Consider the following 17377-nt stretch of genomic DNA (forward strand, 5'->3'; position numbering starts at 1 on the left):
CCTCTGGTACTTATTGAGAAATACCGATTACAAGAATTGTTTACGGACAATGGACGGACGACGGACCACGGATGCAGGGTGATTTGAATAGCCCACCATGAGATGATGGTGGGCTAAAAATATATGTCTCATCTTTAACAGTTTAAAAATTATGACCCAGACAAGATAATCCTGAAAACTTTGCATTTATTCGACCTCAAGGTCAAAGGTCGCAGTGACCTAACCACAGTGCACTGTACATCGTCTATGGGTGATGCATTTGGTGTACACCTTTAAATGTTTGAATTATTTTTAGCTAAGGCGTTAGCCGCCAGCTATTGGTATTACTTTAGTTAATGAGCTCAAGATATTCATAAATGTCGTTTTCACACAGACGCCGCTCTAGTTTAACCTTTGACCTTGAGGTAAATGCTTCATTGATTTAATGACACTTCTTTGCACATCACCTGTAGGTGATGCAGTTAAACTGCAATTTTCATCGCGATGTCTTTAATGGTTTACAAGTTGCAGCTCGGACAAGATGTTCCTGAAAAATTAGCACACATTTGATCATTCGAAAGGGAGACAAAACTAAATCCAACTGATATACCAAACCTAGTCACAATTACATTTGAATGGAACACCAAACTTTGTCAACATTAAACTCAACTGGAACATAAAACCTCATCAATTTACACTCGACTGGAACACCAAACCTCATCAAAATGACATCAGACTAGAACACCAAAGCTTGTGAAAATGATACCTGACTGAAACATCAAACTTTGTCAAAAGGTCACCTGACTGAAAGTGATTAATGTATTTTAAAACTTTTGACTTTGGTCAGGTTGATGATAAAACCTTAAATAACAATGATGAAAACAGTTGATAAAATAATTACAATTTATTTCATCTATACATTATTTACATCTCATACAAATATCAAATGTGTACATTACATGTAATGATGTGTGTATGTATACACCTTCCTAATGAACACAAATAAACATCACTTCTTGTTCACACCTCCTCAATCAACTTTTCAGAAATTACAACCCGATATTATTTCTCAAAATATTTTGCAGTTAACGGTATCGATAATCTATGGAACTGAATATAAAAAAAAAAAAATTTTTTTTTTTCAAAACTGATTATGTCCGTGGGATCTGAATTTAACTTACCCAGTATATTTATGCAGAAACTAAGATTCTGTTACCCTTTAAACAACACTTTGAAATGTATTATGATTTCTTCATTTGGTAAAATGGAAACGATTTTATCAACACTTGACTCTAAATCAAGACATGAGGAGATTAAGACATGGAATATTTCTGGACATGTTATTATATACCATTAAGTTGATAATTAATTTAATCCTTCACATATTATAGTTATATGCAAACAGAATCGTTATCGATGAATGTTACAGCAGACAAATTCAACACACAGAAAATTACCCAACAACCAATTGTCAATACCGGTAATATTCAATCTGCTATTATTTTTAACAGAACTCTTTCATGAAATGTCATTTTGATCAAACTTGTACATTGCAGTAGTTTGTAGTATATTGTTATTATTTACCATATGCAATTGCTCTAGAATACAAATGATAAACTTTCCTAGTCACTGAACATCGCCATTATTCACTTAATCTAGCTGACATGAGGTAATTTCTTGACCAATTTTACATATATCGTCTTGATGCAAAATCTACCTAGGTACAGTCCTATTTTAACGATGTCAAAATATTAATACATTGTTAACAGTTACTCTGTGCAGTTACTATAGTAACAGATAGTTACTCTGTGTAGTTACCATGGTAACAGTTACTCAGTTTATGTAGATTCCATGGTAACAGTTACTCATTTAATTTAGTTACCAAGTTAACAGTTACAGTTATTCAGTTTGTGTAGTTACCAAGGTAAAACGCTTTGTGAGTTACCAAGGTAACAGACAGTTACTTAATTGTACTTTGTCTGACTAGTACAATACAATAAAAAGAGCCAATATCAACTTGTAATTGGGTTTTATGTTTTTTAGATTAAAAGTCTCGTACTAAAAAACATCCGATAGCATTAATACTGTCTTGACTTGTAACTGATAAACAGCCTTTGGATGATCTAACATGAATCCGTTCCAGTACTATGTTTGCGATCGTTTGTGTGTCTATAGAAAGTAGGGTGTCGTCGTCCGTGAGGGTATAACACGTTCACTGTCGGGCACGGCCCGGAACAGTTTGGCCTCTCGTTGATCTGCATCGTTGAAGGAAAGGACTGCAGCTATGTTTCCACACCTGTAGCAATAGTTTGGGGCCGACCACACCGTCACCAGCTTCTCATCGAACATGTACTTGTAACCTACAGAAAGAACAGTGTCAGTAGTGTATAAAGAACTTTTCATTTCATAATATTTGTAATCTACACACAAAGTATAGTCAGTATATGGTCTACAATGCCCATCAGACATATACTTTTAGCCTTCATAAGGAATATAGTGTATACATGTATTTTCGAAAGAACTTTAATTTACATCAGATATGTACTACAGAAGGGACATAGTTTGATATCCACTATTAGCACTAATAGACCAAACATTTACTTACCGTTAGTCCACATACTGTTAGCCTATAGCTACTAACCAACCCGTTTACGTATGTTTTATAACTGGCTCTTACCTTCATGAACTAACTGATGTGCTCTGCATATCAATTTTAAGTTGTTTATGTGTACAAACTGAAACAGACAAATTAGAACATAATATTAGATGCCGGTATCCTACACCTAAATATTTCTTGGCATGATGGTTTAGATGTCTGTAGTAACTATTAGACTCAATTTAAAACTGACAAAAAGACCGTCAATATCACTCACTCCATAGACAAGGCCGGATCAGATAGATGTCCAGGGTACTATGCATCATACTATACAATTGTGCACAGTTCAAATTGCTACAATTCATACTGTTTTATTCCTTAGGGATCAGGAATAAGGCAATACCATGCAAACACCAATGATGCCAATTACTATTAGTATACAACATTATGTGCACAGATGCATGACTGAAGTTTGTTTTCTATCCCCTTCTAACTTCAGCAGGGGATAATTCTTGTTTTGTCTTTTTAGTTATCAAATATTATATTAACTTTCTAAGCAGTAGAAGGAGACTCACTGCCTATAGATGAATAAGCTCCTAGAATGCTGCCACTAAGGTCATCATACATGTATACTTACTTCATTGGTAACCTTTGACCCAAACAGCCAGCCAGCACCCCTCGGACTGATTGCCCAGGTCTCTACGTCCTCAGGGTCAGACCATACCAGATGTAAACAAGGTTAAGGTCAACTGTCCTAACAATTCATATTGTAAATATATTGGGGTCACAATTCCAAGTCTTAGTGTGGGAGGAAACTGTAGTACCCGGAGAAAACCCAAACCGTAGTACCCAGAGAAAACCCACGTGGTCGGGCAGGTGACACATCTAGTGTACAGGGAGAGGATCACAATTGTACTCCACACAGAGATCCAGTGTACAGGGAGAGGATCACAATTGTCCTCCACACAGAGATCTAGTGTACACGGAGAGGATCACAATTGTACTACTCACAGAGATTTAGTGTACAGTGAGAGGATCACAATTGTACTACACACAGAGATCTAGTGTACACGGAGAGGTTCACAATTGTACTCCACACAGAGATCTAGTGTACAGTGAGAGGACCATGTCTGTATATACTTCACACAGAGATCTAGTGCACAGGGAGAGGATCACAATTGTACTACACACAGAGATTTAGTGTACAGTGAGAGGATCACAATTGTACTACACACAGAGATCTAGTGTACAGTGAGAGGACCATGTCTGTATAAACTTCACACAGAGACCTAGTGTACAGTGAGAGGACCATGTCTGTATATACTCCACACAGAGATCTAGTGTACACGGAGAGGACCATGTCTGTATATACTTCACACAGAAATCTAGTGTACAGGGATAGGACCATGTCTGTATATACTCCACACAGAGATCTAGTGTACAGGGAGAGGATCACAATTGTACTACACACAGAGATCTAGTGTACAGTGAGAGGACCATGTCTGTATATACTCCACACAGAGATCTAGTGTACACGGAGAGGACCATGTCTGTATATACTTCACACAGAGATCTAGTGCACAGGGAGAGGATCACAATTGTACTACACACAGAGATCTAGTGTACAGTGAGAGGACCATGTCTGTATATACTTCACACAGAGATCTAGTGTACAGGGATAGGACCATGTCTGTATATACTCCACACAGAGATCTAGTGTACAGGGAGAGGACCATGTCTGTATATCCTTCACACAGAGATCTAGTGTACAGGGAGATGATCACAATTGTACTCCACACAGAGATCTAGTGTACAGTGAGAGGACCATTTTTGTATATACTTCACACAGAGATCTAGTGTACAGGGATAGGCCCATGTCTGTATATACTCCACACAGAGATCTAGTGTACAGGGAGAGGGCCGTGTCTGTATATACTTCACACAGAGATCTAGTGTACAGTGAGAGGATCACAATTGTACTACACACAGAGATCTAGTGTACAGTGAGAGGATCACAATTGTACTACACACAGAGATCTAGCGTACAGAGAGAAGACAAGAAAAGGATATCACAGAAGGCGCCTTTGTGGGGGATTTCCTGGTTCCTCTCGATGGTTCGGATCTGGTCAATAGTCTTGATGTCTGGGGATAGACCTCCATGGACACACAGAATACACAGTGTACAGGGAGAGGATCACAATTGTACTACACACGGAGATCTAGCGTACAGAGAGAAGACAAGAAAATGATATCACAGAAGGCGCCTTTGTGGGGGATTTCCTGGTTCCTCACGATGGTTCGGATCTGGTTAATAGTCTTGATGTCTGGGGATAGACCTCCATGGACACACAGAATACACAGTGTACAGGGAGAGGATCACAATTGTACGTCACACAGAGATCTAGTGTACAGGGATAGGACCATGTCTGTATATACTCCACACAGAGATCTAGTGTACAGGGAGAGGGCCGTGTCTGTATATACTTCACACAGAGATCTAGTGTACAGGGATAGGCCCATGTCTGTATATACTCCACACAGAGATCTAGTGTACACGGAGAGGATCACAATTGTACTACATACAGAGATCTAGTGTACAGTGAGAGGACCATTTTTGTATATACTTCACACAGAGATCTAGTGTACAGTGAGAGGACCATTTTTGTATATACTTCACACAGAGATCTAGTGTACAGTGAGAGGATCACAATTGTACTACACACAGAGATTTAGTGTACAGTGAGAGGATCACAATTGTACTACACACAGAGATCTAGTGTACAGGGAGAGGCTCACAATTGTACTACACACGGAGATCTAGCGTACAGAGAGAAGACAAGAAAAGGATATCACAGAAGGCGCCTTTGTGGGGGATTTCCTGGTTCCTCTCGATGGTTCGGATCTGGTCAATAGTCTTGATGTCTGGGGATAGACCTCCATGGACACACAGAATACACAGTGTACAGGGAGAGGATCACAATTGTACTACACACAGAGATCTAGCGTACAGGGAGAGGACCATGTCTGTATATACTCCACAGAGATCTAGTGTACAGGGAGAGGACCGTGTCTGTATATACTTCACACAGAGATCTAGTGCACAGGGAGAGGATCACAATTGTACTCCACACAGAGATCTAGTGTACAGGGAGAGGGCCGTGTCTGTATATACTTCACACAGAGATCTAGCGTACAGGGAGAGGACCATGTCTGTATATACTCCACAGAGATCTAGTGTACAGGGAGAGGACAATGTCTGTATATACTTCACACAGAGATCTAGTGTACAGGGTGAGGACCATGTCTGTATATACTTCACACAGAAATCTAGTGTACAGGGATAGGACCATGTCTGTATATACTCCACACAGAGATCTAGTGAACAGGGAGAGGACCATGTCTGTATATACTTCTCACAGAGATCTAGTGTACAGGGAGAGGACAATGTCTGTATATACTTCACACAGAGATCTAGCGTACAGGGAGAGGATCACAATTGTACTCCACACAGAGATCTAGTGTACAGTGAGAGGATCACAATTGTACTACACACAGAGATCTAGAGTACAGGGAGAGGATCACAATTGTACTCCACACAGAGATCTAGTGTACAGGGAGAGGGCCGTGTCTGTATATACTTCACACAGAGATCTAGTGTACAGGGATAGGACCATGTCTGTATATGCTCCACACAGAGATCTAGTGTACAGGGAGAGGATCATGTCTGTATATACTTCACACAGAGATCTAGTGTACAGGGAGAGGATCACAATTGTACTACACACAGAGATCTAGCGTACAGAGAGAAGACAAGAAAAGGATATCACAGAAGGCGCCTTTGTGGGGGATTTCCTGGTTCCTCTCGATGGTTCGGATCTGGTCAATAGTCTTGATGTCTGGGGATAGACCTCCATGGACACACAGAATACACTCATCTATAATCTGTAGGAAAGTGAAGATGGGTAAAATACTACATGCATAAAATGGCATAACAGCAGATATATACCCACAGACAGTAGTCTGTACATAAGACCCCTGATAACATTATTATTGATATAGAGACCATACAGCAATTTCCTTTTTGTGTTTAATTCTGTTTGGTGTTTTTAAAGATTTTGAGGTTAAAGACAAATAATTATCTTTGAGAAGCAAATGTTATTTTAATGGGAACTGAAATAAGAAAAACACAAAAAATATCTTTAAATAAAGAAAAAAACTCCATAAATGTAACAAACAAAATGCATAATTGTACATGCATGGCCACATGCAATGAATTTTGCATAGACAACATGTGTGATTGAAAATGGTCCCATATTTTTAGAACCAGAATTAAACCAAGCATGCCAGACTTTGGGTACTATCAACATTAACCATTGTATCCCTGACTGACCACTCACTGAGTACACTTACCGCAGATACAGTCAGCAAATCAAAAACTTTACAACAGTACCGCCATGCATTTGCATTTCCATATTTAGTTTGGCATTCATCTGTAATGATTGAAATAAATTCCTCATTACAAATAAATATCTTTTTGAACAAAAACATGTCTTTCCTTAAATTATCAGCAGGGTTCGACACTAACACTAGTCTGCTAGTCCTGGACTAGCAGATTTCAGCAAGGACTAGTGAATCACCTAATTACCTAACTGGTCCTTTGGACTTGTGAAAAATATAATTATAAAATGTGAATACTTCTTTTTTTTCAATTTAGAAAACTGCATAAAATAACATATATTACACGATTGTTCTCAAACTTTACCATATTTGTATGGCAGTAGTTATTTTAAGTCCTGTGGACTGTCCCCTACTTTTGCTGTTTCGTGCTGTAGATCACGAGGTTTCCTTATCAGGAAATCTGCGACAAGTTACATTGACGTAGGACTAGTAAATAATCTATTTAACTAGTCCTGTGGAGCAAAACAAGTAAGTGTCTAACCCTGATCAGCCCATATGCTTTACACTTATTTGATCTTTGGTCTAGATCTCGATGACCTAAATATATATATACACTTCAAATCTTCTGTGAGTGATGCAGGTATTAAGACTTTAATAAAAAAATATGTGCTTATTTTTTTTCCTTTGACCTAGCAATATAGAGGTGAAGGTCATAGCAACTTAATTGTAATGTATTATAATGTCCTTGCCCGACACAGATATTGTTTCTAGTTTCATCAAGATACCATTTCTATAGTGAAAAAGAAGTTAATTACCGATACTGTGACACACACAAAAAACATAAATACAAGCTTTTTACTTCAAAAGTTGCCAAGTTTGACCTTTGAGCCCTTAACAATGCCCAATTACCACCAAAACCTAATCAGGTGAAAAAGTTGATGTTAAGATTCTATGGTGTAAATATTAACTAAATGTGCTGAGAAGTTCATGAGATATCTTCTACAAAACCTTTTTACTACAAACAGATGGACAGATGCAAGCATGTATGAAGAAACACTGACATAGCAAATTCTAGATACCCACTCAAATATGAAGGGGGTTTAAATATGTTCTAAAAGATCTTACAAAAGTTCTGTTTTACAAAAGAAAGCGTTTAATACAGATGTACTTTTCCATTCCACAAATATTTCGATCAATGAATAGACAACGCACTCACCATAAAATCCATATATTTGTGTAATTTGTCTACTTTCATGATTTCCACGTAATAATGTTATCTTGTCTGGCCATCTGAAACAGATTAAAGCAAGTCAATAATAAATCTAGTAATGACAATATAGCATCACTTGCTAGCAAGTATGTTGTACGTCCAAATCTTGATCAACAACACAATTCCTTAGCATGAGATATGTCTATTAAAACTTCCATTTATAAGTCACATTGTAGGCAATTCCTGTCTGGGAATATTTTTTGTCAAACTCAAACTTTCAGTTTGAGTGGAAGTGCGAGTATTACTTACATAGGTCTCTAAACTGTTTGTTATGCAGAGTCACAGAACATATATATTAGAATAGTGTAGACAATGCCTATTAGACAATGCCTATCAGAATAGTGTAGACAATGCCTATCAGAAGAGATTATCTACCTTGAGGTTTCAGTGTTAGTAGTAATGTATTTGGTCTCTTAAAACTGTTTTTTCAAATATCATACAAATAAATTGCAGACAATGATTGCCAAGGGATATAACTCACATAAATCAGAATAAGGTTAGATAAAGTAAAATTAGTTTTCTGTTTAAATTTAATGAATTTTTTCATAAGCTATATGTACTAAATACACTCTTACCTTCTCTCTTTTAGTAACAGTACTAGTATAGTAGTGCTGCAATGAGTAAACTATCATAACCTGGTGGCTCAGGTAATCTTCAGCTTGGAACAATATTAACAAAGTTCACAGGTATTGGTGCAGAACTAGACAATTCCTGTCAAAAGGAGAAACTTACCGAGCTTTCAGCGTGAGAAGAAGTGTGAATGTCTCTAAACTGTAGTATCCCCGGTCTACAAAGTCACCCTGCACGACAAAAATATCAAATGGTGAAAATTCTATCTAACTATAATCTAACACAAACAGTTATGCTAACAGATGGAGGTACTATTGAACTTGTCAATTATGTAGTGATCATGATCAACAGACTTGGTGAGTAACAAATTATTACATAGCTTCACATTATGATTGCCATTCTAGATCTATATGTGTTGGATTCTAATTCTTCCAATTACTGGTACTCAGTGTGGACTTTCACATTTTTACAACATTATGCAAAAACATTTTGATTACAGCGTTCTGTTTCATATGAAAGTCGATCGAGTTGTTTTAAAGTCCTTACCATAAATATATAGTTTGTGTCTGGTGCTTGTCCTCCTGTCCGAAATAATTCCATAAGGTCATAAAACTGGAAATATAAAAAACACATTTTAAAAGTATAAAAGGATTATTCCTTAATAAATTGTACACTACCAATACCATTAAAGGTATATCTCTTCCTTTAAGTATAATATGAAGACAGCATAATCAAAAGATTGACATATACTTGTATTTTCTATTCCTCTTTAATACCTCTGATTTTATGATCAATGGAGATCTACATGTATACAGTATAAAGTAGATTGGGAAAACACTTTCTCCTATATGTTTCTATGGAATGCAATAGCTTTTCCAGTGCTTCAATTTCTCTAGTTTATTTTTTAAACATAAACTTTAAGCACTTCTCAAGGCCTCGTAAGAAGTCTGCCTATAAAACTAGAGAAGTGTAGTACTGACCTGTCCGTGGATGTCCCCACACACGGTCACTGGGGTGGACACTGGCTGTACGTTGGATTCCTCCAGCAAAAGTTCACACACCATGTCACATAATTTCTGCAATCAAAAACCAAAAAAAATAGATAATCATTGATTTTAGTCAATATTATTCCAATGATGGATAATAATCGTAAACAATCTTATTAAAACCAGATCTTTTATTCCACTCCGTTGGAACATAGAGGATCAGAGTGGAATAAAAGAGCTTAAATCGTCATTTGATTGATTAATCATACATTCATACAAATTGCTTTATTAGTGCACAAAACATTTGTAATTCCCACAGCAAGTTCACTTCATTCAATAACAGTACAGTACTGTAGGTGTCAATCATGATCAAGTTAATCTCAGTTGGGAATCTTTTCTTGAATGTATCCGCATGTGTGCTAGGTTTATTTTTTAACAGCTTCTGTTTCTGTCTATTGCTGTCTATTTTTACGACCAAATAAGAGTCTCCGTCCCAAACAAAATAATGCTTTGGTACAATTCAGGTAGAAAACTCACTGTTTGGTGGGTTGGGTCACTGGTTCAATCCCAGGTGGCAGGAGAGTAATCTCTTCCTGTTACAGTGGTGCATAACCAACCCTTGTTTCACATATTGTATCTTAGTATGTATGTTCTTGATACCAAGATACCAAAGCCTGGGGTTGTAAATATAGTGTAGTCTTCAGAGATAAATACTTGGAAAAAGAACAGATGGGGGCTTAGTAATATAACAGACTCCATCTGTCTTTGCTGGACTACTACATGTAATCATGCTCCAATGACTAGTGTCTCTCTAGTTCTGAGCTGGTCCCAAGTTTGAATCCCAGGCAGCCTGACTCTGCATTTGTTATTTCTCATTCCTCGAACACTTCTTAGCAGTTAAAATCAATTGCATCGTAAGTTAATTAAGTGGGGAAAAGGTGGTATGTTTCAAGAAACTAGATGTGTGAATACACTCGTTTGTGCACTAAATTGTGTGATTAAGTGTCCGCAGAGACCCCCTTCCTGTGACAATTGCTACTGTAGCAGAACTGGACTGGGTTGGTCGACGTTGACCAGGTAGTTCAATTGGTAGTGCGTCCATTCAGAGTTCAGAGGGTACTACCCGCTTCGAACCTGGATTGATAACCGAATCTGGATTGTAAATAGTTGTGTCGTTGGGGGCGAAGACTTAGAAAAAGGTGGGAGGAATGTAGCAGAACCTGACTGTGTCGATTGGTGTAGAGCGCAAATGCAGCAATGCTTCGGAGGGTCCCTGGTTCGAACCCTGGTCTGATTGTATAAATTTCCTTAAAATCAATGAGATACAAAAGTCTAGACGAAAAAAACACGCCCTATACTATTAGTATCATATTTTAACGTCAAATTCCTGTATCAAACGATGAGGGGTGTGGGGATAACCACAAAGCTGGTTTTTGTTTTTTAAACCATATTTTTTTCACCAAAATCCGTTTCTTAACAGATGATTTTGTGCATGTAAAATACTACTGTTAATTCAGTTGTACCGCCTGAAGTATAGTCGATACACAAGTACCAGCCTCGTCTGTCAGTACACATATAAGATTAGATTATAGGTGTATTGACAGACGAGGCTGGTACCTGTGGTCGATATCATGCATCGCCTACTTTACTTTTCGTTTTAATTTAGATAAGGGCAAATCTCGCTCGACATGATAATGAAAGTAATGAATGATAAAATACTGATGTGATGCACACTATAATTTTATGGTAAGCAATCTCGATTCTATTTTAACTCTATTTGATGAATATAACACATATCCGATACCTTTAAGTCATTTTCTGGGAGATATTTGCAATCCCTCGCAATACCTATCCACTGCTCGATGTCCGCCATTTTTGTTTGTATGGAGCAAAGGAAAGATGTAAGGACTGATCTGATTGGTTGAAATTCAGGAAGTCAACTAATGTCTAAATTTAGCATTTGTCTATTAAGGATGCAAGCACGGTAACATTAAATGCCTAAGATTTGCTCTGTATGGTTTTATATATAGCATGCCTCATCTGCTTCCCCCCCCCCCCCTAAAAAAAAAAAAATCTTAAGTCTGTATGATTCATACTANTATGATTCATACTACATTTGCTTATTAGAAATTGTCTTGATCGAGTCCACACTTCATCTCACATTAATTTAAAATCTGTTAAGCTATCCTTGAGGACTAGTCTTTTAAAGATCCATCCTTATTTTCACCTTTTTAGCCTATATAATTGATCTAAAGGAATGAATTTCTTATCATTGTTTACAAATTTATCCCCTTGCCTGAAAGATCCTGTATGTATATGATATGCTATCCTTTAAGAGTAGCTAGCTACACTACAAATAGATTGTCCATATTTCTCATAACAGATTTCATCCCTCTGCCACCAACCTGTATGAAAAGCTGAACGTAATGATCTTGATTGAGAGCATTACCTTCTGAGTTAACTAAGATGCAGAGAGCATGTAAGTTACCAAGTTAACTAAGATTTAAAGTTATGTTCAGTCCATCATTCTTTAGAAGTAGTCTTTTAGTTTTGCAGTCGTTTCTATGCTATACAATGACGCTATTATATTTTTCAAGAAGATTTTTAAACTGAAAAAATCATGCTTCCTATTGGTAGGTAAAATCTTACTTCTGAGTGCCTGTCCTTTATGATCTCAGGTATCCCCGGAGCTTGGTATTAGACAAACTTGAATGTACACATGCAAGTTAAGATATATTTTATTAAGAAAATAAACTTACCCTAGCACTAGGTGTGCTGGAAATAAAAATTCCTTACAATTATAGACAAGAGGCCCAGAGGGCCTATATCGCTCACCTGAATATGTTTAAAATAATTAGTATGAAGTAAAGATATAGCACTCCATGGTAGGTGCTGTAAGTACATATGAAATTTCAGAAAGATCCATCCAGTCCTTGAGATATAGCGAGAACAAACTTCAAACAGAGCCCCACCCCCAAATAAGGATAAAATCTCTTTCCCGCCCTTTTGCCCCCTGGGAGACCACATCCACTGCTTATACAAAATTGAGTCCCCTTGGCCCACGGTTGCTCCAGACTAAATTAGGATAAAATCCCTTAATCCCTATGGAAGAAGAAGGATTATAAAGGTTTTACCTCTATTTCCTCTATTGGGCCCCGCCCCTCAGGTCCCAGGGGGGCCACACCCACCGTTTATACAAAATTTGTTTCCCTTTACCCAAGAATGCTCCACACCAAATATGGAACAAATCCTTTCATTCCTACAGAATAAGAAGGATTTTAAAGAATAATTTGCTATGTTTCCCTATTGGGCCCTGCCCCTCAGGCCCCTGGTGGGCCAGATGAACAGCTTACACAAAATTGGTTCCTCTTCACCCAAGAATGATTCAGACCAAATATTGAACAAATCCTTTTATTCCTACAGAAGAAGAAGGGTTTTAAAGAATTTGCTATATTTCCCCTATTGGGCTCCGCGCCTCGGCCCCCAGGGGGGCCAGACCCACCATTTATACAAAATTGAGTCCCCTTGGCCTAAGGATGCTCCAGACTTAATTCGGATAAAATCTCTTAATCCCTATGATAGAAGAAGGATTTTAAAGGTTTTACCTCTATTTCCCCTATAGGGCCCCACCCCTCTGCCCCCAGGGGGGCCACACACACCATTTATTCAACATTGAGTCCCCTTGGCCTAAGGATGCTCCAGACTTAATTCGGATAAAATCTCTTAATCCCTATGATAGAAGAAGGATTTTAAAGGTTTTACCTCTATTTCCCCTATAGGGCCCCACCCCTCTGCCCCCAGGGGGGCCACACACACCATTTATTCATCATTGAGTCCCCTTGGCCTAAGGATGCTCCAGACCAAATATAGCGAAAATCTACTAAGCCGTTCAGGACTAGAAGTGTTTTAAAGGAAAAGTTGACTGACGGGCGACGGACTACGGACACCAGACGATGGACGCTGCGCCATGGCATAAGCTCACTTGCCCTTCGGGCAGGCGAGCTAAAAATGAGAAACTTTTGAATGAAAATGCCCTCTTTTGATTTTTTGGTATCCCTCATGACAGCTAGGTGCCATGCAGTCTCTCCATAGGAACATTTGATTAAGAAAGTACCTTGTGCCCTCTTCCTCCGGGGGATATTGTTAAGACTCAAACTGCTTCCCCTAATTCAACACAACTGGAACAAACTTCCTTTCTTTCTTACCTTCTCTTCCCTTTTGGTGGTCTCTCTCTCTCTCTAGAAATCTCTAGATCCTGTAAGCCTATTGTGAGAATAACATGGCCTTGTGTGATATAATGCACCAACCTCCTTGTTGTGACATTCAAATGAGGCGACACTTCAAAGGGCCCTTTGAGTGGTCATACTATCTTGCGGATACATACTGGATCTGTAACCCTGACCCTTGGAGAAAACCTCAAATGAAATGTCAACTTCTCAAGGGAGTATACATGCCAGATAGTCTGAAGAGGCTGGGGCATTTAATCTAATCTAGAGAGATTGAAGAGGCTGGGACATTTAATCTAATCTAGAGAGATTAAAGAGGCTGGGACATTTAATCCAGAACGTCTGGAGATGCTGGGGCATTTAATCTTGAAAGTCTGAAGAGGCTGGAATATTCAATCTAGAGAGTCTGAAGAGGCTGGTGCTGCAATAAATCTAAAAAGTCTAAAGAGGCTGGGGAATTTAATCTAAAGAGTCTAAGATGCTGATGCAAATTTAATGTAGAGAGTCTGAAAAGGCTGAGACATTTAATCTAAAGAGTGAAAAGAGGCTGGGACTGCATTTAATCTAGAGAGTCTGAAGAGGCTGGGGCATTTAATCTAGAGAGTATGAAGAGGCTTTGACTGCATTTAATCAAGAGAGTCTGAAGAGGCTTGGGCTGCATTTAATCAAGAGAGTCTGAAGAGGCTTGGGCTGCATTTAATCAAGAGAGTCTGAAGAGGCTTGGGCTGCATTTAATCAAGAGAGTCTGAAGAGGCTGGGGCATTTAATCTAGAGAGTATGAAGAGGCTTGGACTGCATTTAATCTAGAGAGTCTGAAGAGGCTGGACATTTAATCTAAAGAGTCTGAAGAGGCTGGGACATTTAATCTAGAGAGTATGAAGAGGCTTGGACTGCATTTAATCAAGAGAGTCTGAAGAGGCTGGGGCATTTAATCCAGAACGTCTGAAGATGCTGGGGCATTTAATCTAGAAAGTCTGAAGAGGCTGGGATATTCAATCTCGAGAGTCTGAAGAGGCTGGTGCTGCATTAAATCTAATAAGTCTAAAGAGGCTGGGGAATTTAATCTAAAGAGTCTGAAGATGCTGATGCAAACTTAATCTAGAGAGTCTGAAGAGGCTGGGACATTTAATCTAAAGAGTGTAGAGAAGCTGGGACTGCATTTAATCTAGAGAGTCTGAAGAGGCTGGGACTGCATTTAATCTAGGGTCTGAAGAGGCTGGGACATTAAATCAAAAGAGTCTGAAGAGGCTGGGACTGCATTAAATCTAGAGAGTCTGGACATTTAAACTAAAGAGTCTGAAGAGGCTGGGACATTTAATCTAGAGAGTCTGAAGAGGCTGGGACATTTAATCTAATCTAGAGAGATTGAAGAGGCTGGGACATTTAATCCAGAACGTCTGGAGATGCTGGGGCATTTAATCTAGAAAGTCTGAAGAGGCTGGGATATTCAATCTCGAGAGTCTGAAGAGGCTGGTGCTGCATTAAATCTAAAAAGTCTAAAGAGGCTGGGGAATTTAATCTAAAGAGTCTGAAGATGCTGATGCAAATTTAATCTAAAGAGTCTGAAGAGGCTGGGACATTTAATCTAAAGAGTGTAAAGAGGCTGGGACTGCATTTAATCTAGAGAGTCTGAAGAGGCTGGGACATTTAATTTAGAGTCTGAAGAGGCTGGGACATTTAATCTAGAGAGTCTAAAGAGGCTGGGACATTTAATCTAGAGAGTCTGAAGAGGCTGGGGAATTTAATCTAAGGAGTCTGAAGAGGCTGGGGCAAATTTAATCTAAAGAGTCTGAAGACGCTGGGACATTTAATCTAGAGAGTCTGAAGAGGCTGGGATATTCAATCTAGAGAGTCTGAAGAGGTTGGGGCTTCATTAAATCTAAAGAGTCTGAAGTTGCTGGGACATCTAATCAAGAGAGTCTGAAGAGGCTTGCGCTGCATTTATTCTAAAGGGTCTAAAGAGGCTGGGGAATTTAATCTAAAGAGTCTGAAGATGCCGATGCAAATTTAATCCAGAGAGTCTGAAGAGGCTGGGACATTTAATCTAAAGAGTCTAAAGAGGCTGGGACTGCATTTAATCTAGAGAGTCTGAAGCGGCTGGGGCTGCATTTAATCTAGAGAGTCTGAAGATGCTGGTGCTTTTAACCTAAAGAGTCTGAAGATGCTGGGGCATTTAATCTAGAGTCTGAAGAGGCTTGGACTACATTTAATCTAGGGTCTGAAGAGGCTGGGACATTTAATCTAAAGAGTCTGAAGAGGCTGGTACTGCATTAAATTTAGAGAGTTTGAAGAGGCTTGGACTGCATTTAATCTAGGGTCTGAAGAGGCTGGGGCATCTAATCTAGAGTCTGAAGAGGCTGGGACATATAGGCTACATTCGCGTATCCCGGTTGAAACGGTACGTGTGGCGCAGAAATTTTCCACGATAAACGAACACACTTGGACCGTTCTATAAGCAGAGCTAAAAATCCACAGTTTCGGAGAATAAAAAACAATGTATCAAGAATATCATATCCTTCTCTCACGCGTCCACTAAATTACATAACGTATCTTAACAAGAGGCCCAATGGGCCTTCATCGCTCACCTGGTATAAAACTCACACTTATAACCTTAAAAGTGATCTTAAATAAAGCTACAGGCAAAATATCAGTATTTATGATTAAAATTCGTTCAAAAGACCCTGTTAATTTTTTTTAAAACATTTCACCCCTGTGATTGAAAGTCGAACAAAGTCATTATGTTGAACACATTGTATAGCCTTTCATCTCAGGATGCAACTTGCAAAGTATAAACATCCTGGGACCCATGGTTATTCATAAGAGGTTGTTTAAAGATTTTAAACAAATTTGACCCCTGTGACCTTGAATATAAGTCAAAGTCATTCACTTTAACAAACATAGAAATCCTTGATCCCAGCATATGCTACTAACTAAATATCAACATCCTGAGCCTTTTGGTTATTCAGAACAAGTTGTTAAAATATTTTAAACATATTTGCTCCTTGTGACCTTGAATATGATTCAAGGTCATACATTTAAACAAACTTGGTAGCCCTTGATCCTAGTATGCTACTGACTAAATATCATCACCCAGGGGATTTTGGTTTTTCAGAAGAAGTTGTTTAAAGTTTTTGACATATTTGACCCCTGTGACCTTGAATATGGGTGAAGGTCATTCATTTGAACAAACATTGTAGCCCTTCATCTCAGCATGCTACTTGCCAAATATCATCATCCTGGGCATTTTGGTTATTTGGAAGAAGTTGTTTGAAGTTTTTAACATATTTGACCACTGTGACCTTGAATATGGGTGAGGGTCATTCATTTGAACAAACTTTGTAACCTTTCATCT

The 17377-nt window shown here is 38.5% G+C and overlaps 1 protein-coding gene across 1 annotated transcript; it reads right to left on the minus strand.

The window, feature by feature from the left end:
* Window positions 1–1230: 1230 nt before the first annotated feature.
* LOC110459360 (serine/threonine-protein phosphatase 6 catalytic subunit) lies at window positions 1231–11712 on the minus strand. The gene is made up of 10 exons (XM_021511576.1): window positions 11604–11712; window positions 9794–9889; window positions 9360–9425; window positions 8976–9043; window positions 8190–8263; window positions 6986–7065; window positions 6401–6517; window positions 3213–3305; window positions 2657–2714; window positions 1231–2339 (listed from the first exon to the last, which is right to left on the minus strand). Exons 1-10 carry the CDS (start codon window positions 11670–11672, stop codon window positions 2149–2151), a joined length of 912 nt encoding a protein of 303 aa, XP_021367251.1. The 5' UTR covers window positions 11673–11712; the 3' UTR covers window positions 1231–2148.
* Between the last annotated feature and the right edge of the window lie 5665 nt (window positions 11713–17377).

This window comes from Mizuhopecten yessoensis, unplaced genomic scaffold, assembly GCF_002113885.1.
Source record: "Mizuhopecten yessoensis strain PY_sf001 unplaced genomic scaffold, ASM211388v2 scaffold10045, whole genome shotgun sequence".
NCBI classification, from domain to species: domain Eukaryota; kingdom Metazoa; phylum Mollusca; class Bivalvia; order Pectinida; family Pectinidae; genus Mizuhopecten; species Mizuhopecten yessoensis.

What these genes read in the sequence shown, in the direction of transcription:
- LOC110459360 (XM_021511576.1), bottom strand. Translation starts at nt 11,672, where the DNA reads ATGGCGGACATCGAGCAGTGGATAGGTATTGCGAGGGATTGCAAATAT. An exon ending in ACAAATATATGGATTTTATG is followed by an intron (nt 7,066 to 8,189) that starts GTGAGTGCGTTG and finishes CAATCATTACAG; the next exon opens with ATGAATGCCAAACTAAATAT. An exon ending in ACATCAGTTAGTTCATGAAG is followed by an intron (nt 2,340 to 2,656) that starts GTAAGAGCCAGT and finishes TTCTTTCTGTAG; the next exon opens with GTTACAAGTACATGTTCGAT.